This window comes from Agelaius tricolor, unplaced genomic scaffold (assembly GCF_023055355.1).
Source record: "Agelaius tricolor isolate 1412-34295 unplaced genomic scaffold, bAgeTri1.0.p SCAF_31, whole genome shotgun sequence".
NCBI lineage: Eukaryota > Metazoa > Chordata > Aves > Passeriformes > Icteridae > Agelaius > Agelaius tricolor.
This window is the reverse complement of record NW_027269291.1, coordinates 4009344-4030438: the sequence shown is the minus strand read 5'-3', so window position 1 is coordinate 4030438 and position 21095 is coordinate 4009344. Positions and strand designations below refer to the sequence as shown.

General features: G+C 46.8%; 1 protein-coding gene across 3 annotated transcripts; it reads left to right on the top strand.

Annotated features, from left to right (window-relative positions):
- Nucleotides 1-1974: 1974 nt before the first annotated feature.
- On the top strand, nt 1975-18333 carry GOSR2 (golgi SNAP receptor complex member 2). Of its 3 annotated transcripts, none has more exons than XM_071450645.1 (6): nt 1975-2074; nt 4152-4216; nt 6505-6613; nt 8671-8803; nt 11879-12019; nt 15434-18333. In XM_071450645.1, the coding sequence occupies exons 1-6, from the start codon at nt 2046-2048 to the stop codon at nt 15593-15595; spliced, it is 639 nt and encodes a 212-aa protein (XP_071306746.1). In that variant the 5' UTR covers nt 1975-2045; the 3' UTR covers nt 15596-18333. The 3 variants fall into 3 exon arrangements, with proteins under 3 accessions (XP_071306746.1, XP_071306748.1, XP_071306747.1); XM_071450646.1 differs by lacking the exon at nt 1975-2074 and adding an exon at nt 2409-2428; XM_071450647.1 differs by lacking the exon at nt 11879-12019.
- The last annotated feature ends 2762 nt before the right edge of the window (nt 18334-21095 follow it).

Here is a 21095-nt window from a genome sequence, read left to right as displayed (position 1 = left end):
GATCCAGCTCTCCCTTGGGTGCTGCCAGGCTCCACAGGCAGAGGAGAACAATGGGAACAGCAATGGGAACAGCAATGGGAGCAGCAATGGGAGCAGCAATGAGGTTTGAAATTGCTGCTGAATGCACACGGGGTCTGCAGATTGTGTGACAGAGAAAATCCCCCAGCTGGGGTTCTGGGAGAGCAGGGAATATGAAATCCTTTTTCTCCAGCAGATTCTACACAGGAATGACCTGGGGACATGAGAGACAGTGATAAGTGACTCTCTCCATCCCCTTTTATCCTGTTTACAATACAGAGGCTTTCCTTGAACAAAACCCTTTTTTTCCTCTCCATGCTCCTGGCTGTTGTGTCTAAATGAGCCAATTTGCTGAAGAACTCCTCCTGGAAGGACTTGAAGTCTAACAAGAACAGACGCTGGGTTGCAGCATGTTGTTTCTGGCAAAAATCAATTTCTTGACAAAAGAACAGAAATCTGTTCTTGTATTTCAGTGCTTGCCATTTCATCAGGGCTCCTGTGATACCTCTCCCAGCCTTGGCCAGGAGGGAATCCCAGAGTCTATTTCCATTCAACCTATTTCCAGAAGTGTTTGAAAATGGGGTCTAATGGCTCAGGGAAGGGGGAGCAGAGGAGGAGAGTGAATGTGTTTGTTGCTGCTGCAGTTAATGGTTTTGTTGATATGCTGTTTATCCTTGGGCTGATGTGATTTCTGGGGCTCGAGCTGCTGTTTGACATCCAGGGGATAATCTCTTGCCAGAGGCTGGCTGGCTGCACGGCAGGGCAGGGCAGACTGAGCTTGATGCATCATCTGAGACACAAGAGATGGACCCACAGGGACAGAATCTCTCATTAATTAAAGATGTGTTGTTGTTTCCCTCTTTTCGAGCTGTGTGGTGCTCAGGGATGTGTTCTCCTGTGACAAGGCTGCATTCTTCAGGTGCTCACCCTGAACTGCAAATGAGCAACAGCAGAAACAACCCAACACTTTGGAGGCTGTTCCAGCCCCCAGGTTTCCCAATTTGCCCAGTCTCACATCAGGAGGTCTCTGCCTTCAGCTTCCCCACCTCTGAAAATATTTTCTCACTTTCCCTCCAACGTTTGTCATCTTTCAGTAGCTTGAATTTTTGCTGTACAGTTATTTTGGTTTTGCCTAAGTGGAGTGCAGTACAAGGCTGAGGGTGTTGAAGGAAGTTTGGATTTAAATCAGTGTATTTTATTCAATAGTATTTGAGCATTTTATCTGGATGGACCCAGTTTAAGACATTATTATTGTTGATAAAGCAAGTTTCCCTTCACAACACAGGTGGGACAGGCAGCACAAACCCAGAAAAGGGCTCAGCATCAGGGGGCATTCAAAGCCTGAGGAACAAGTATAAAATGTCAACATTTAATAGAAGGAAAAAATAGTGAAGGAGAGAGCTGAGTGCTTGTCCGGACCACGAGGACAGAGGCTACAGACTTTTCAATTATTGATCTAGTGGTATAGACTTGAACGCTTTACAGAATACAAGCCTTTCCCAATTTTTCTCAATCAAGCTTTTATTAGCGTGAAATTACATTCGTTGACAAGAGCTATTTTCCATTAAACCACAGTGACGAGACAGAGTTATGGTCGTAATTTGAGCTTTTTAATCAATCAGTGTTTCTACCTGTACCTGTACCTGTACCTGTACCTGTAGCTGTACCTGTACCCCGTCCCTCACGCCCCTCACGGCCCCGCCCGGTCCCTCACGGCCCCTCAAGCCCCTCCCAGTCCCGCCCGGCCTCTCCCGGTCCCTCCCAGCCCCTCACGGTCTCGCCGCCCTCTCCCGGTCCCTCACCGCCCCTCACGGCCCCACCCGATCCCGCCCGATCCCGCCCGGTCCCTCCCGGTCCCGCCCCTCTCTCTCCACGCCGGTCCTGCAGCGCCCCCTGGCGGCCCCGCGGGGCGCTGCAGGGGCGGGAGCGCGGCCCGGGGGAAGGCGGAAGCGGAAGCGGAAGCAGCCGGGAGGCGGCGGGGCCGGAAGTGGCGGGAGGTGACGTGTGCGGAGCGGAGCCGGTGCGGGATGGAGGGGCTGTACCAGCAAACCAACAAGTGCGTGAGGGACTGGGGGGATGTGAGGGATTGAGGGGGTTGTAAGGGGCTGTGCTATCAAATCAACAAGTGCGTGGGGGCTCGGGGGGTGTGTGAGGGGCTGTACCAGCAAATTAACAAGTGCGTGAGGGACTGAGGGATGTGTGTGAGGGATTGAGGGGTGCGTGAGGGCTGTACCAGACACCAACAAGTGCGTGAGGGGCTGAAGGCGGTGTGAGGAGGGCTCGGGGGGTGTGTGAGGGATTGAAGAGGGTGTGTGAGGGGCTGTACCGGCAAACCAGCAAGTGAGTGAGGGATTGAGGGGGGTGTGAGGGATTGAGGGGTGTGTGAAGGGCTGTACCAGCAAACCAACAAGTGCATGATATACTGAGGAGGATATGAGGGGTTGAGGGATGTGTGAGGGCTATGCCAGCAACCCGACAGTGTGTGAGGGACTGGGGGCTGTGTGAGGGCTGTACCGGCAAACCCATAGGTGTGTGAGGGACTGGGGGGTGCGTGAGGGATCGAGGGGTGCATGAGGGAATGAAGGGTGTGTGAGGGATTGCGGGCTGTGTGACAGGTTGAGAGGGATGTGAGGGATTGAGGGGTGTGTGAGGGATTGAGGGGTGCATGAGGGACTGAGGGGTTTGTGAGGGATTGAGGGGTGTGAGGGATTGAGAGGGATGTGAAGGAATGAGGGGTTTGTGAGGGATTGAGTGGTGTGTGAGGGCTCGGGGGCTGTGTGAGGGACCGAGGGGTGCGGGAGGGATTGAGAGGGGTCTGAGGGGTTGAGAGGGGTCTGAGGGGTTGAGAGGGGTCTGAGGGGTTGAGGTGTGTGATGTCCGTCCCGTCGGACCAGCGCTTGTCTGGAGGATCGGGGGCAGACCCGCAAACCGAGTGTGTGAGGGGCCGGGCCGGGTGTGCGGGATCCCGGGGCCGACACCCCGCAGATCTCAGCATCCTTAAAAAGCGTTTCCCCATTAAAAAACCGCATCCCGGAGGGGGCAGAACCGCGTGTGCCACGTCAGCCCCGCGGGCTCGGCCGGCCCGGGGCACCGGGAGCGGGGATCGCCGCTCATCGCTGCCGGTTTATTTAAAGCACGAAAGTACGCTCGTTTGTAAGGAATTTTGCAGCAGGGTTTGAGGGGCTGCCGCAGTTTAAAGCGCCTCTGGAGGCGTGGGGCTGCTTGAGGATAAACCCCACATTTCACAGATAATGTCTGCAGAGGGAGGAGTGGTGTGGGAATTGCAAAATAAGGCAAAAAATCTCGTGGTTCTGTTGGTAATCCATGTGGAGTAATTCATGGGAAAGGGGCCAAAGGACACAGTTAAGTCAATATTCCAAATTTCCGTGGTAATTTGCATTTTGTGAGGCTCTGTTAAGGGAGGGTGGGTGGTGAGAGACTTGAATTGAATCTTGTGTTGAATCCTCATTTCTCTGTCACTGAATAATGATCCAGAGTGACCCTGCAGGGGAGAGCAGGACATCCTGCTGGAGAGCTGCAAATGCAGGAATGTCACAGCAGCTGTTATGGATATGGGCACTGGTGTTTTCCTGTTCCCATTTCTGTACTGCCTCATTTTGTGATCATGGAGTGCTTCAGGTTGGAAGGGACCTTAAAGCCCATCTAGTTCCAGAAGAATTTAACAACCATTAATATATTTTTTTAATTTTATTTTTCTATGCCACTGCTTGTCCAGCCACAATATCTTTTTCTTATAATTACAAGCTTTTCATTTCAGTTGATGCCTGTGAATTCACAGGTTGTGAGACCACGAAAATCATTCCCACTGTCATCTCCAGACCAAGCTGAACTTGTAGAAAAGCTGATCTATGTTTTTCACAACCTTCACCTTGATTTCTGTTTTTAAATAAAGTTACTTTGTAGGTGCATATGAGGTGAGAGCACAGCTTGCTTCCTGCTGAGGACCTGGGTTGGTGGTCAGGGCTGGGCTGTCTGCTCTGACACTGTGTTGCTGATTCCTGTGCTCTTCTAAAAAGTGCATTTCAGTCAAAAAAGCTGAAAAGTGAGGTGCTGAGAAATGATTTTGTCTGTTAGCTGACTTTTCTGTTAATTTTCTCTTTATGTCCTGACAGGCAGGTCCATGAGGTCCAGTCTTACATGGGGCACCTGGAGACTTCAGACAAGGAGTCAGTGCACTGTAAGTGATGAGTGGGGTTGATTGAGTTTGCATCTTTAACCTTGTGTGCTTCTTGTTAAATTTACAATCATTACTGGAACAGATTTAGCTCCTGAGCCACTGTGATCAGCTGCTGAGACATCACCAGTTCAGAAATCATTGAAATCATGTTGCTGTTTAACCTCAGTAAGATGATATTTTGTATGAGGACAGAGCAGAAAAGACAGGACAAGAATTTGCTTCATCTTCCTGTTATCATCCTTTAACTGACAGAGAGGGCTTGCTGTGGCTGCTTCTTGAATCTCATGGTAGAATGCCAGGTTTTAGGTGCTGTAAGATTTTGGAGCTCATGGTCAGGGTGTCTGTGCAGCCTTCAGAATAAACAGATGAAAACCCCCACAGTGATGCCCTCATGGGGGTTTTTGAACACCTGGAGCTATTGAACACCTCGGTGTGGACAGAGCTGCAGACTGGGAGCACTGTCAGGAAGCTGAGGTGTGACTGAGCCTGCCCTGCTGTGGTGTCATTCCCTCAGCATCCACCAACTGGCAGCTTTCCCCTGAAGATGCCCAGTGCAGTTTTGGGTAAGATGCAGTGATTTTGTGTGCAGGATGCTCCTGACATTCCTGCCCCATCAGAGTCAGAACCTGGGATTCCACCTGCTTTGGGAACTGTGCAGAACCACTGGCTCTGAAATTGCCTCAGTAAATCTGGACTGTAACCCTGTGCTCATAAATGACTGTAATAATGAGATGCTCTGATAGTGTGGCAGGACTTTTTACCCCAGTGCACAACTGGCACATGTATTTTGGACCTGTGGTTGATCCCTTCATTCCTGCATGAGTCACTAATGATGGGTTTTATCAGGAACTTCTGAGCTGAGAGGACACTGCATTGGCTGCATGCATTTCTGCACATGCTCACTGACTTTCCTTACCTTAAACACATCTGTGAAACATGACTGGGCTCTAGGAAGGGCTGTGGTAATTTTGATATCAAAAAATAGCAATTACTAATAGAGTTAGTAATTATATTTCTTTATTATTATTATTATTATTATTATTATTATTATTATTATTATTATTATTATTAAATAGCAATTACTAATAGAGTTAGTAATTATATTTCTTTATTATTATTAATAATAATACTAATATTAATATTATTAATATAATAATGTATTATATTGCATTATATTGCATTATATTGCATTATATTGCATTATATTGCATTATATTATATTATATTATATTACATTACATTACATTATATTACATTATATTACATTATATTATATTATATTAATTTATTCCAAAAAAATAGAATTACTAATTCTGGCTGTGGTTTTTGTGGTGGTTGTATTACTCCTTCTGCAATGCCATATTTCCCAGACTGCTGTTCACTGGGGGTGATTTTGAAAGTCCTGAAAATTAGAATAATTTGCCATTTTGCTTCTATTACTTGAGACCATTTCAAGAGATAGGATTATGTAGTTTACAGTCAGTTCACCAGTTTACAGAGTTAATAAATGAATAAATATATGTATCTATTTCTCTCTATATAAATTTATTAGTGTGTATTTCAGAATTTATGGAGAACAGGATTATCCATGGTTGAAGAGCAGGAATAGGGGCCAGGAAATCAAACTTGCAGTTTGCCTTTTCCAACTTTGAGCACAAATCATTCCTTCCTGCTCAGAAAAAATGTGCAGTGGTGGATTTTGGTCTGACCAAAGTTGCTGTAAGTGTTTGTCAGCTCTCCTGTGTTGAATTCAGCTGCAGTAAATGATGGGGGGAGCTGGATGAACACAATGTCACTGATTTGTCTCAGGATGTGAGTCAGTCACTCCCTGGCTGTGTGGGTCCAGGGGCAGAGATGAGGTTGGTTGTGCTCTTTGCTTCTCTGGGTGCTGCTCAGAGGGCTTTTCTGGGCACTCCTGGTGTGTGGAGGAGTTGGCCCGTGCTTGATGATGCTTCTCTGTGCTCTTGTGACAGCAAATCCTGCTGAGGGAGCAGGAAGGGGCTGCAGGGGGAATGTGTGGGCTTGAAATCCTAATTCTGATGGGGAAAGAGGCTCAGATGTCTGGAACAAGCAGGGGCTTTCCTGGCTGCCTTCTCAGAGGAGGAGGGAAAGGTGAGAGTGTCAAATTACTGAGCTAAAGAAGTGACATTTCATTGGATTTATAGTTCTCAGTTACCTGATTATTTCCATCCAGTAAAGATTTGAATCTATCAGTTTTTACATATTGCTTTGAATGCTTTGGAGCATTTGCCTAATTCAAGTCAAATCCTGTTTTTATTTCCTTGTAGTGGTAGAAAATGAGATTCAGGCAAGAATAGACAACATATTCAGCAACTTGGAACGTCTGGAAATCCTGTCCAGCAAAGAACCTCCCAACAAGAGGCAGAGTGCCAAACTGTGAGTTCACTGCTTTGTGAAGGGTAGTCTTTGTAATTATTTTGTGCAGGGTAGTCTTTGTAATTATTTTAATTAAATTTACTGAAGCTGTTTGCTTTTGATTTGTGTGAAATCGTTATACTTTGCATAACTGATCTCTGTGCTCTACAGTAGAAAAATTGAGGCACAGAGAGAGGCAAAATCACTTTTTTACATTTAAGCCCAGGATCATGAGAATCATTAAAGCTGGAAAAGGCCTCAGAGATCATCAGGTCCAGACTGGTGATGCAGCTGGATTCATGGCTCTGTTCTCAGATATGTTCTCTGTTCTCTTGGATGCTCTCTGTCCCTTGCTTTTAATGGCATTTTGGAGGTAGAGAGTCAAATTCCTTCATTTGCTGTCATTTTCTCTGAGCCATTTCCCAAGCTGTTGGTGACTGAAATAAAGAGGTTTCTAAAATGAGCAATGGTTTGAGCAGGAGGTTGGACCACAGACATCAGGATTTGCTGTTCTTAATTAATTCTGTGACTCAGTTAATAATCAGTCCAGAAATGCCCTTGTAGATAGTAGGGGTGGGTTTCATGTCACCTGTATTAAAGAAAGAAGCCAGTATCTGAAATAGTCATGGATTTCTTTGTAGAATCCTGGAATGCTTTGGGTTGGAAGGGGCCTTAAAGATAATTTCCAACCCCTGCCATGGGCAGGGACACCTTCCACTAGACAGGATAGTCTTGTATCAAACATTAAATTTTATCAATCATTTAATCAGGGCCAGTGGACTTCTGGACGTGATTTGTTTCAGCCCAATGGAGATGTCTGAGGTGCCTCCTGTATTACCCACTGACTTTGGAGCTCCTTTTAATAAAACCTCAAACTTCAGAACATGATGCTAATTAAAGAAACTGGAATTTAACTTCAAAGTTTAGAACATTATGCTAATTAAGGAAACTGGAAAGCATCATCTTTAATGTGAAGGAGGGTCATAAAATAGAACCTGTACAAATCCTACCATCCTCCCAAATCTGTGTTAAATGAGAGATTATAACACCTGAAGAGACAATCCATGGGATAGGATGTCCAAGACAGCTCAGGAGTTCTGTTTCACATTCTGTCATTAGCCTGGAGCCTAAATAATTGATTAAAATGAATAATCACCTGTGAAGTAATCACCTAGATAGCAGAAAAATGAGACAGGGAGGATGTAGGTGTGGAATTTCAGCCTAGCATTGGATGTCCTGCATCTTGTAGAGAAGCAGAACCCATCATTCCTTGTTATTCATTGCTGTTAATTTACCATGCTCCTTTGCTGGTACAAGAAGCACCAGAAAAGCAGAGTCTTCAGAAAAGCATATTGCCAGCTGGGGCTGTGTACAGATCACAGAACAGGAGGGGCTGCTGGGAATGTGCCTGGAGCTGTTTGATGTTCCAGCATCAGCCTCATTCCATGGGTATGACAATGGGAAGATGCCATCAGTTCACATCCCAGACAGCAAACAAAGAACTTCATGTTACAGCTCACTTCAAAACTTTTTTGACTGATCACACAAAGCAAAAGCACATTGACAGTAGTTCTATCCAACCACTATAAACACACATACCTTTGGTTCAACAATGCTTGCTTATTTCAAATACAATACCTGCTTGTAAGCCTTAAAACACAATGCACAGAGCTCCATCATTAAGCTTAAAACTTCCTAATATCTTGCTAGATAAACTTTTCTGAGAGTTTTGTGACACTGCTTTGTTTTGGGATGTATTTGTCAGATTTAGGCATTTTTAATGCCATAAATCCCAGATTTGGTCAGGATTCTGTCACACCTGCAGCTCCATGGTGTGGCAGACAGTGCAAGCTTAGGGAGTAATTCTAGCCAAGCATTAATACACAGACCATTGTTCTATTTGTCCTTACTTTTCTACTTCTTACAGAATTTTCCTGCTGACCTATCTCATGGCTACTGCTTAGCTCTAATCACAATTCTGCTGTCTCTGAGGCCTGCCTTCTGCAGCTTTCCCAAACCCCTCTGATTTTATAGATTCCCACAAAGCAGAGTGTTTTTGTGCTGCTGCTCCTTTGCAGGCGAGTGGACCAGCTGAAATACGACGTGCAGCACCTGCAGACAGCCCTGAGGAACTTCCAGCACCGCCGGTACCTGCGCGAGCAGCAGGAGAGGCAGCGGGAGGAGCTGCTGGCCCGCACCTTCACCACCAACGTAAATATCCCTGCTGGGGCTCTCTGTGCTCCAGCAGCCCAAATCCAGCAGGGGGAGGCAGCGAGATTGTAAACAGGATTGTTGGGAGCTGCTGGGAGTGTGAGTAAAGGTGGAGACGTGGGAGCTCTTGTGAGGAAAAGCTGTGCTCGTAAGGTAACAGGAAAAGGCTCCAGAAGCTGCTGTTCCTCTTTTATCCAGTGCAGTTCCACCATAGCAGCTGTAGAAAAGCTGGGCTCTTAACAGGAAAAGGTTCCAGAAACTCTTTTATCCAGTGCAGTTCCACCATAGCAATTGAAGAAAAGCTGGGCTCATAAGGTAACAGGAAAAGACTCCAGAAGCTGCTGCTCCTCTTTTATCCAGTGCAGTTCCACCATAGCAGTTATAGAAAAGCTGGGCTCTTAACAGGAAAAGGCTCCAGAAGCTGCTGCTCCTCTTTTATCCAGTTCAATCCACCTGCAGTTGTAAAAGGGTCAGTGAGGTAGGTACCAAAGTGTACATTTCACTTGGATTTATGTCAGATGTCTGCCAGATCCTGAGATCTGTGAAAAGCCTCCCTCCAGCAGGGGGAGGCAGGGAGATTGTAAACAGGATTGTTGGGAGCTGCTGGGAGTGTGAGTAAAGGTGGAGAGGAATCAAAACATGTGGGGAGCTCTCGTGAGGAAAAGCTGGGCTCATAAGGTATCAGGAAAAGACTCCAGAAGCTGCTGCTCCTGTTTTATCCAGTGCAATCCACCTGGATTTACATAGCAATTGTAGAAAAGCTGGGCTCTTAACAGGAAAAGGTTCCAGAAGCTGCTGCTCCTCTTTTATCCAGTGCAGTTCCACCATAGCAGTTGTAGAAAAGCTGGGCTCTTAAGGTAACAGGAAAAGGCTCCAGAAGCTGCTGCTCCTGTTTTATCCAGTGCAATCCACCTGCAGTTGTAAAAGGGTCAGTGAGGTAGGTACCAAAGTGCACATTTCACTTGGATTTGTGTCAGATGTTTCCCAGATCCTGAGGTCTGTGAACAGCCTGGCTTTACACACCCTGCTGGCAGCAGGTGTCAGCAAACCTCAGTGTAGCCAAACACAAATCACACAGCTGGGACAAGGCCCTTGCTTTTTGCCTAGAAATGAGTCAAAAGTTGGTAATAACATCAATGTTGTCCAGCTGTTCTTGTTAGTTCCTCCATTGGGAAGTCCCCCCAGTGCAAATTTCTGGGGGAATTTTGCTCTCAATAATGTAGGCTTGCTTTCAGGTTTCACTTTTCTGCAACTGAAAAGTTAACCTTGGGTTTTATTAGTTTTTTAAAATTTTGTTTATTTGTTTTTGTTAAGGTTTTGTTTTGTTTTGATTTGGTTTTTTTTAATACTATTTTTACATTTTTGTTTGATTTCCCTCTTTATTTCCCTTCTTCGTTAAAGGCATCTCACCTAACATTTTGTTATTCATTGTCAGGACAAGAAAGAAAGAATGTGAGCAATCCTAATTAATTGAGATTTGGGCAGTTTGATGCATTTCTCAAAGCCTGCCACAAAATTAATGTCTGGTATTTTGTTGGCTATTTCAAAACTGTAAACAAGGCTTGAAGGAATGACTGCAATTTGCTGTTTTTAAACATTGTGGTGTTTCCCTGCAAGTAGGGACAAGTTTTCCTACAGGAAAATTTGCTGTTCAGAAACAACAGGCTTACAGATGCAAAATATAGAGCAGATGGGTTATTTTCTCCTTCAGATGTTGAAAAGCATGGTAGATGAAAAAAAATACACAATTACTTTGTATTTCTTTTAAGCTTGCTACAAAAAATATGGCTTTTAAATGATCCTTTAATAGGCAAATGATGATTTATTTATCAGTTATCAGCCTCTCTTGGTTACATTTTTCCACAGTTCCTATTCATATACTCCCCTGTTCTATCAGAGATGTCAGCTGAGTTTGTGGGTAAATCACTGGAAAATCCAGAACAGCTTTTGGAACACAGATGTAGAAGTTTGCTTAATTCAAGAGTTAAAATTGGTATTTATTTTTAAAGCCTTTCCTTGTACCTGGAGAAAATCCCAAGCAGCCAAACAGAGCTCTGGTGCCATCCCCTTTCCTTGTGGGGGTCACAAATCTACTCCTCTATTTTTATTGCTGCCTTATAGTGGATAAAAAACCCTTGTACAGAAATGAAATCTGCTGGTTTGAAGGTTGTTAAATATCTGCAATAAGAGCCATCCCATGAAAATCCAAGTGCTTCTGCTTAGACAGTTCACATGAGTGTGAATTCTGCCTTTGGTTCCTGTTCTGAGCCCCTGGAGCAGGTGATCCCTGTTCCCAGCTTGTCCCTTCCAGTCCCAGTTCCTGCTCTAAGCCCTGTGGGGGTGTGAGGCATTTCCTTGCCCCTCAGGATGGAATGGTGTCAGAAACAGAGACCTGGAGGCCTTTGGCAGACTGGGGTGATCCCATCCCTGCCCTCCTGTGCAGATTAGAGTTTTACCCTGTTATTAACATTTCAAGATTCCCAGTTCCTAGTTGAGTGAATGCATCTTTACTGGAAAAAACATGAAAAACACTAATTTTTAATATTTTTTTTAAATAGGGCCCTGGGTGATGAGTGAGCCAGAGCTCAGGGAACCAGACCCATGTCTGTTTGCCCTCACTGCCAGAAATTTCTTTAGAATGTCATCTCCAAACATTTTTTTTTCATTTTTTGTTGCTCAGAAATGTGGTGTGAAATCTTCCACAAATCTTTCACTTGCAGTGATCAATGAGTAAGCACCTTCCTGGTGTTTAACACCTTCTGTTAGCTTTGATGTTCTCTCCTGCAGTACCCTTTCCTACTGAGGTTACAGAAATTCTCTGCTTTTGCTCTTTTCATCCTTCACACCTCATTACAGTTGAGCAGCTGCTCAGCTTTGCCTTTTGCCTTCCTCTTCTCTAAATGACTCTTTTCACTCAAACATCAATGTTGGATTTAAAATCATTATTAAAAAAAAATAGATCTAAGCACAATCCTGGCTTAGTCCTGGCTCAGTCCTGTTGGGTTCTGGCTGTCTGCTGGTGCATTTTGTGTTTTTCTGAGTGAGCAGGTAACTGAGTCCCTGCTTTCCCCACAGGACTCTGACACCACCATCCCGATCGACGAAACCTTGCAGTTTAATGAATCCCTGCAGAGTGCCCACCGAGGCATGGATGAGCTTATTGGCAGTGGCACCAACATCCTGGCGGGGCTGAGGGACCAGAGAGTCACATTAAAGGTGGGGGCAGCATTTTTTACCACAAAGACCCCACATTTTTCTGTCTTCGTGCTGATCAGGCTAAGTAAAATCAATATATGTATTGTTTCAGTACATTGCTCCGAGCTGAGGATGCTGGAAAGGCCCAAATTTCATTTAAACAACTTGAAATCTTTACATTTTACCATCCTGTTAGGAATACCTTTAAGATCTCTTGGGGCTGGCTGGCCTTCACCTGCAGGGCAGCATCTGGAGTGCTGAATGTTTATTTTTCTTTGGTTGATTGTTGTTTGTTTCTTCAGGTTCAGGAGGGGCAGTAAGTGGCTGGCAGGGAGATGTTGGTTCAGATTAGCATCACTCAGAGCAGCCACAAAGCTGCTGTAGAGCACCTGTGATCAAGATTAATAATAAAGATAATGCACCTCAGCAATCCCTCCTTCCCTGCTGAAAACAGCTGCATTTCTGCAAGTCTCTTCAGAGCAAATATTTGCCTTTTATTTTACAGACTGTTCAAAGTGATGAGTTCAATTCTGAGTGAAAAGCTCAAGGATACAAAAAACTTTTTAATAAGAAAAAAGTGTGGGGAGAAACTGGACTTGTGAAAAATGTAGGGAAATGCCTGTTGTACTCATCTTCAGATGGGGCTAACTGCTGTTCTCAGTTTTGTGCTCTGTTTTGGGATGCATTTGCCAGATTTAGGTATTTTTAATGCCATAAATCCCAGGTTTGGTCAGGTCTGTGCCACCTGCAGCTCCATGGTGTGGCAGGCAGTGCAAGCCTGGCCTGCACTCGGGGAGCTGAGCTGGGTTCCAGGCTCTCTGCTGTTCCCTGAGCCCTGCACAGACCAGCACAGCTCCAACCAGGGCTGCAGCTCCTCCTCTGCTCCCTGCTCTGGTGACCAGGCCCTGACCCCACAGATGTTACACAGAGACTTAAAGCAGAGTTTGAAGCTGAATTCTTTCCAAGATGAGTTTTAGCTTCTGGTTCAGGTCACTTGTTCACTGACCTGGTGAGTATAGATTTGTTTTAAGACAAAGTTCATTACTAGAAAAACCTTGAAGAAAACTCAGTGAGTGGTTCAGTGTTCATTCCTCTGCAATGAACACTGAACCACTCACTGATGTTTTCTTCAAGGTTTTTTTGGTGTTGCTGAGCAGTCTGGCCACAGGAGTGGTGGGGAGAGGGAGAGGTTCTGCTGCCAGCTCATGAGGAAAAGGCTGGAAGGACTCATTAGTAGTGCCTGGAGAAGATTTGGGTTGTGAATGCTTTTTGGAAAGGGCACCTTCCTTGAAGTCCCTGCATCCCTGAGAGGATTGTAGACATTTGGCCACTGTGTGCAGCACTGGGTTGCTTTGGTGGCTGATCACATTGGCCTGGAAGCATCCATCATGAGTGTCCCTGTGCTGCACACAGGGAATTGGAGTTGATTCTCCAAGCTGGGAAATCACTGATCCAAGGTGGTCTCTCATGAGGGACTGGATGAAGCCCATGGATTCTGGAGGGTGCATCCCACCACAGGAGAGCCACAGAGGAGCCCTGGCAGGACCTGGTGCCCTCAGGGATGGGGAAATGCTGTTTCTTGTGGTAGCACCAGGCCTGTGTGGCTGCTTCTGCTGGCTGGCAGTGAGTGCCTGGTCCCTGCTGGCTCTCCCTGGGCCTCCTGGCTCTCCTCCAGCCTTTGCTCTGGGCAGGGAGTTGCTGTGTGTCTGTCCATGGCTGCTGGCACACACAGGCTGTGCTTTCAGGGCCATCACATTCCTGTTCAGGGGGATGTTGCTTCTCCCTTGCAGGTGAGGAAATGTCTGTTCATGTTCCTTTTCCCCTTAACTCAGCTTTTCTTACACTGACACAGACTTTGTTGCCTGAGAAGATCTGGCAGAAGCAGCTGGTGTAGAGACAGCTTGCAAAGAGAAATGGGTTAATGTGGAATCATGGAACATCCCATGGTGGAAGGGCCTCCCAAGGATCATCCAGTCCAACTCCTGGCCCTGCAGACACCCCAGCATCCCTGGGAGTGTTGTCCAAATGCTCCTGGAGCATTGCCTGGGGAGCCTGGGCAGTGCCCAGCACCCACTGCAGGAAGATGATTTTCCTGATATCCAGCCCAGCCCTCTCCATGCCCAGCTCCAGCCATTCCCTGGCTCCTGTCCCTGTCCCAGAGCAGAGATGGGAGCTGCAGCCCCACTGAGCTCTGCCCTCACTCTGCTCCAGCTGAACAAGTGACCTCAGCTGCTCCTCCTATGGCCCCTCCAGACCCTTCCCCACCCTCAGCTCCCTCCTTTGCACTTATTCCCTGTAACTTTGTGTGTATTGGGTATAAACAGACAGGTATGGAATGAATATTCCTAGATTGTCCCTCTAACTGATCCAGTTGTACAATTCCACTGTTCCATGACTGCAAGAATTGAAGATTTTTTCCTTTCTGTTGTTTGCTTTCATTTTAAAGCTTCATATTTGGTTTCTGTTCTCCCAGCAAGGTTTGGTTTTGTTCTGAAGCACTGTGAAAGGATTCTGCAGAGACAGGGAGGTGCTGAGCCTCAGGGCAGTGTGCAGGGGGTCAATAGGAGCTGTGGGAACTGGAGAAAATGGAACTGGCAGAGACACAACCCAACTTCAGGGAAGGGCCTGAACTGCCTGGGTATTTACAGACCTGAATGAGACGGGGCTGCTGTAGGATGCACCTGGAGCTGGTTTATTTCCAGCATCAGTCTCATTCCATGGGTATGACAATGGGAGATGCCAGCAGCTCACACTCCAGGCAGCAGACCAAGAACTTAATGTTCCAACTCACTTTATAAACTTCTTGAGCAGTCACACAAAGCAAAAGCACATTGACAGTAGTTCTATCCAATCACCATAAGCACATGTGCCTTTAGTTAAAGCAATGCCTGCTTATTTTGAATACAATACCCACTTGTAAGCCTTAAAACACAATGCACAGAGCTCCATTATGAAGCTTTAACCTTCCTAATATCTTGCTAGATAAACTTTCTGTAGCTTAAAGAGCTATTCAGACAAGCATTAATACACAGACCATTATTCTATTTACCCTTGCTTTTCTACAGTTTAAATACTTTTTCTGCTGACCAATCTCATGGCTGTTGCTTTAGCTCTACTCACAATTCTGCTGTATCTGAGGCCTGCCTTTTGCAGCTTTCCCAAAACCCTCTAATTGTATGGATTCCCACAACAACCACATGAGCCCAATCCCAGCTCCACCTGTTGCATTCCACAGCAGCAGATAACCATTGCTTACATTTTGTTCCTGAGGCCTCTCAGCTTCTCAGGAGAAAAAAATCCTACGGAAAGGATTTTTCATAAAAGATGTCTGTGACACCCATCACTCACCCCCCATGATGAAACACTCTTGCACCGTGGAATAAGAAGTCTCAGAGCACGAGGGTGATTGTGTGTTTGCTCTTTGGTTGTCCTCAGGGCACCCACAAGAAGATCCTGGACGTTGCCAACATGCTGGGGCTGTCCAACACGGTGATGCGGCTGATCGAGAAGCGCGCCTTCCAGGACAAGTTCCTCATGCTGGGGGGCATGGCTGTCACCTGCCTCATCATGTTCCTTGTTGTGCAGTACCTGACATGAGCTGCTGGCCTCCTGCAAGAGGACTGCCTCCAGAACTGAATTTCCTCTGGGTGCTGCTTTGGATGAGCCCTTCCCGTGGACTTGAGAGTTTACAAATCTCGCTGGGACAGCGTCACGTGGAAGGCACGTTGGGAAATGGATGTGTCAGGAAATGGGACCCTGTGCTTGAGAATGGCCCTGTGAAAACAACCCCTGGCCTTTACTGCTCTCCCCTCAAGCCTGCAGGTTAATAGGAAGCAGAAGTGAACATTGTGCCCAGCTCTAGCAAGGCAGGAGTGTCCCTTTGGGCACACAGGGATGGGAGGATGCAGAGGCACGGCCTAGGATGCTGCAGGCCTTTCCTGTGCTGACCAGCACTGACCTGACCCCCTGCATTTTGCATTGCAAGAATGGCACAGAGAATTTCACAGTGTTCATGGGCCTGAGTTCAGCCTGTGGGACTGAGTGTGCAGAAAGGGCTGGGAAGTGAAGGGCTCCCATCTGCCTGGAGGAGGAGGAGGATGTGTGGGGAAGAGTCTTAGAACACGGTTATGACCTCAGTTAACTTCACACACAGTATTACAGCACACATCTCTCTGATTTAGGCTGAAATGCTGCTCTGCTCCTCTGAGGGATGTTCTGGTGCCTCTCTCTGCCCTGCTGCTTCCTAGGGGGTGCTGAGTGCCCCTCCTGCTCCCTCCTGCTTCCACTGGAATGCACATCAGGCCTGTGGCATTTCCCTGGGCCTCCTCCAAATCCAGCCTCCAGAAGGACATTGCTGATGCTGCAGTACAGAGCTCTGGGGAGCTGTGTTCATTCCTGAGGTGCTGGTTGGGGTTGGGGCTCTGGAGCTGGAACTTGTGAGTGGATGGAGCAGATGAGTCCCCTGGTACTCCCTGGAGGTGTGGGATTGGTCACAGAGCTGGAGCAGGTTCTTCACACCAGAGGAATGGTGGGATCAGCACAGCAGGCCCTGGCACTGAACGTCAGCTTGGTCAGGAGAGTTTCCTCAGGTCTGTGCCTTGGCATGGAGATGTCCCCACCCTTGGCAAGGACATTCCTGTGCTACCTTTGCACCTGTGGAGTTCCTGTGAAGGACACTCAGCTGTGTCACCTCCTGGGGGTGGTGCTGGCTCACACTGGTCCCCTTGGGAGCATTCCCTGTCCCAGTGAAACATTGGAGCTGTGGGATCCTTGTTTGAGCCTGGCACTGCTTCCCCTGCAGCCTGGGGGTGTCTGATGCCCAGGAGGGGCCATCCTGGCATTTTGGGCATCACCCATTTCAATCACCTGCAGATCCATTCCCATCCCCATGTGTGGCAAGTCTGGAGCATTCCCTGGTGTCTGACACTGGCACAGAGGGGTCATATCCAGGCCTCGTGCTGGCAATTCCTCCCCTGTTTCCTGTCTGGAATGGTTGTGGTTCTCTGGATTAGTAACTAATCACAAGTTCTACATTCTGCTGACTGCCCTGAGCTTTGCTTTCATTATGTGGCCTGTGGCACACTGGGAGAAAGGGTTTTAATAACTGAAAAAATGGTAGAAGGAATTTTAGGGAATATGGGACAGGGCCATGCTGGTGACCAGAGCTGGAGTGACCAGTGGCCCCTGTTCATGGGCTTCTCCATGTGTTTGATACTTTTCTGCTGTTTCTCCAAGTGTTTCCTGCTCTTGGAGTTCCCCATTTGTCCAGGTTTTCCAAGGAAATACTGCAGCAAAGCAAGCATGGAGCTGGTTTTCATTTGAGCCCAAGGAAGTAAGGAATTAAAAGGAAAAGAGGGAATCTGCAGTGATGGAGCATCTGCCTGGTTGTGTAACAGAAATCATAAATCCAAATTTGTCTGAAATTTATTTTGGCTATGAAATCTGATGGATTCAGCCCTTGAGAGGGCAGCTGAGCACTTGCAGGGGGTCCTTGGCAAATCTCAGTTCTGATGAACCGATGCAGTTCCACTGGATTTGACAGTGGTGGGGTTTAAGGCTGTCACTGTTTGAGCTTTCTGGAGCTGTGACCTGGTGTAGCAGGGTTTGTCTTACACCAAGGTGGGACTCTGGCCAATCTCCTTCCTTTTGGGCTGTGGTAGGAGCCATAAGATACTTGGAACTGGATTTTTCTTCTGTTTCTGAGCCTAGCTTGCCATTTTCATCAATATTTTCCTGTTGATTTATTTTGCCTTCTGGACTCTCCTTGTCCCTGCACAGGCTGATTTCCCCTTGGTGAGCCAAGTGTCCTTGCTACCCATGACATCCAAAGGTGACACTTGGGGCTTGAAGGAGCCACCTGGAGGGCTGGATTTGGGGACATGGGACATCAGAAACATTTGAGGTGCATGTAAATCCTAAAAGATTTCCAGGGGCATCTCAGGTGATTGTGTGAAACCCAAAAACCTCCGTGGCAATGGGACATGGGTGGTTCCTTCAAGCCCCACATCTCCCCTTTGGCTGCAGTGGGAATGAGCTGGAGCCTGCTGGGATTGTGGTCCCTGCCAAAGGAAATGAGCTGGAGCTGGAGCCCTGGAGCTTTGCTGCTGCAGCTTGGTGGTGTTTCCTTCCTCAGCCAACACCTCACTCACTTCTGCTTCCAAACTGTGGCACAAGTTCCAGCTCTGGGGTGAGCTGGTCTCAGGAGGGGACTCTGTGGGAATTCACTTGCCTCTGGAATAAAACTTTTTATTTTACCAGTATTTTATACATAAAGGAATGAGGGTGGGATGTGATTCATGTGATGTTCTGTGAATAAAGATTTTTTTCAACCAAAAGAAATTTTTATTTTTTACCTTAGCCAACATGTTGGGGCCAAAATAAACAAGCAGGACCAGCTCCTGGTTCACTGTGGGTAGGAGAGGGGGGCATGGGGCTGCTGTGGGGGGCTCCCCTTTGGGTCACAGTAGGAAATGGCCCCACTGCACTGGGGGTGGAAGGAGAGGAACCTGTGCTGGGTGTGAAAAACACCAATCACTTGGTTTTAAAATTTTAGAGTTTAATAGTAATAAAATGGTTATAAAAATGGTAATACAATTAGAGTAATAATAATTTGGACAATTTGAATTAGGACAGTGTGAGACAATAGAAAGAGTTATGGACAGTTCAGGTACCTTTCTCTGGGCATCACAAACCCGAAAAAGGACCCATGTTAACAAAGGATTAACCCTTAAAAACAATAACCTGTTGTATATTCATACACCTCATACATGATGCATAAATTCCATTCAAATACAGGATTCTGTCTGGTCAGTGTCAACTTCTTCCTCTGAATCCTAACAAGAAGTTCATTTCTCCTGATAATGGAGCAATAAATTCTCTTTCTCTGAAAGATTCAGGTGTCCTGTGGCTGCTCTCTCGCTGTGAGTCCTTTCTTTAAAAAAAGTATCCTACATAGCAGTTTCTATTTTAACATTTTTTTAATAACCTAAAATTATATTTAACACAGTACTTAAGAGAATTAATACAGCACCACTTTCTAACACAACACATACAATATTCATTTGAATATTTGCCAAAAGCCAATCATAAAATACAGGCATTTTTCACACTGGGCCTCACTGGTCAGACTGGATGTGTCCAGGTGGGACAGCCCCAGAGCTGGTGGTGAAAGGGAGCTGGAAATGGGTGGGTGATGTCCTCTCCACCTGCCAGTGATGCAGGTGAGTGCGTTCTAATAAGGAGAAGTGAAGGAAGAGCTTGGAGAGCAAAATGTGGCTGTTGATAAAGAGATTGTGGATTTAAAATGTGAGATCAAGGGGTTGGATTGTCTTCCTCTTGCTCTTCAGGTCTGTTTGAAGTGATTCCAATCCCCACAGCTACAAAACACTTATTAAATCAGAAAATACCAGCAAAAAATGCAGAAAGTTGTCAGTGCTGTCTTTGTGAGCTTGATGGAGAGGTGGCAGTGCTGGGATGGGGCTGCACTGGGTCCTGGCCAGGGTGGGCCCCTGAGGGGCTTTGATTCCCTGAGCAGCCTGGAAATGGGGCAGGAGCTCCAGGAGTGTGTGAGAGTGGGACTGGGCATGTGGAAGAAATCCAGGGAAGGTTTTACTCCCTAGTTTCACCTGGGATTGAGTTAATTTCCTCCCCAGCAGCTGCTCCCAGGGCTGTGTTTGGGATTTAGTATGGGAGTAATGTTGATAACACAGCAATGGTTTGTGTTTAAATTGAGGATTTTTCAGTTTCCCAGGCTCTGCCAGTGAGCAGAGGCTCGAGAAGCTGGCAGGGGGCAGGGCCAGGACAGGTGACCTGAACTGGCCAGAGGAATATTCCACACCACAGAGTCATTCTGAGTGTATAAACTGGGAATGATGGGCTGGGAGGGGTCAGAGGGTGCTGAACAACTGTACTGGCCAGCACTTGTCTGTCTTGGGCTTTATATCTCCCCCTCTCTCATTATTTTTTATTATTATTAAACTATTCTTAGCTCAACCTGTGAGTTTTACTCCTTTCCCCCCAATTCCCCCATCTCCCTGTGTGGGGGGCAGTGAGCTGTGATGTTCAGTTGCTGGCTGGGGATAAATCCGAGAGGGAAATGTTTTTAAACAAACGAAACAACTCAGTATTTGAGCACTTAAAACCAGCATTTGAGCACTTAAAACCAATATTTGAGCACTTAAACCCAGTGAAATGGGGGTAAGGTATGTGCAGAATAGAGGGGGAGATAATGAGTGATAAGAGATGATGATTGGGTGGGACAGAATTAATTTAGAAGGAAGGCAGTGTAGGTAAGTAGCAGAGGATGTTTGTACTTGGCCCAAAGCCTGCTCTGGGTCTGCCTCTCCCTGTTCACTCTTCCCCAGGTTAACCCTGGAATGTCTGAGCTCAAGGGGATGTGTTAAAAATCAACCTCCTTTAGAAGCCCATGGTGACACTGCCCAGGGCTGGAATTCTCAGCTGGAGGAGGAAAATATCTCTTCCCAGGCCATAAAAGGTGAAGGGGATGTGGGTAAAGGGAAAAGCTCGGTCAGCTCCCTGCTCCTGCCTCACTTTCTCTCCACAAGGTCCGTGGGTGATGAGCCCTGCACCCCAGGGGAATCCTGGCATGGAGATTCCTGGCATGGAGATGTCCCAGTCCCAGGGAATCCTAGCAGGGAGATTTCCCAGTCCCAGATAATCCTGGCATGGAGATGTCCCAGTCCCAGGGAATCCTGGCATGGAGATGTCCCAGTCCCAGATAATCCTGGCATGGAGATGTCCCAGTCCCAGGGAATCCTGGCATGGAGATGTCCCAGTCCCAGGGAATCCTGGCATGGAGATTCCCCAGTCCCAGGGAATCCTGGCATAGAGATTTCCCAGTCCCAGATAATCCTGGCATGGAGATTCCCCAGTCCCAGATAATCCTGGCATGGAGATGTCCCAGTCCCAGATAATCCTGGCATGGAGATTCCCCAGTCCCAGATAATCCTGGCATGGAGATGTCCCAGTCCCAGATAATCCTGGCATGGAGATTCCCCAGTCCCAGATAATCCTGGCATGGAGATGTCCCAGTCCCAGATAATCCTGGCATGGAGATTCCCCAGTCCCAGATAATCCT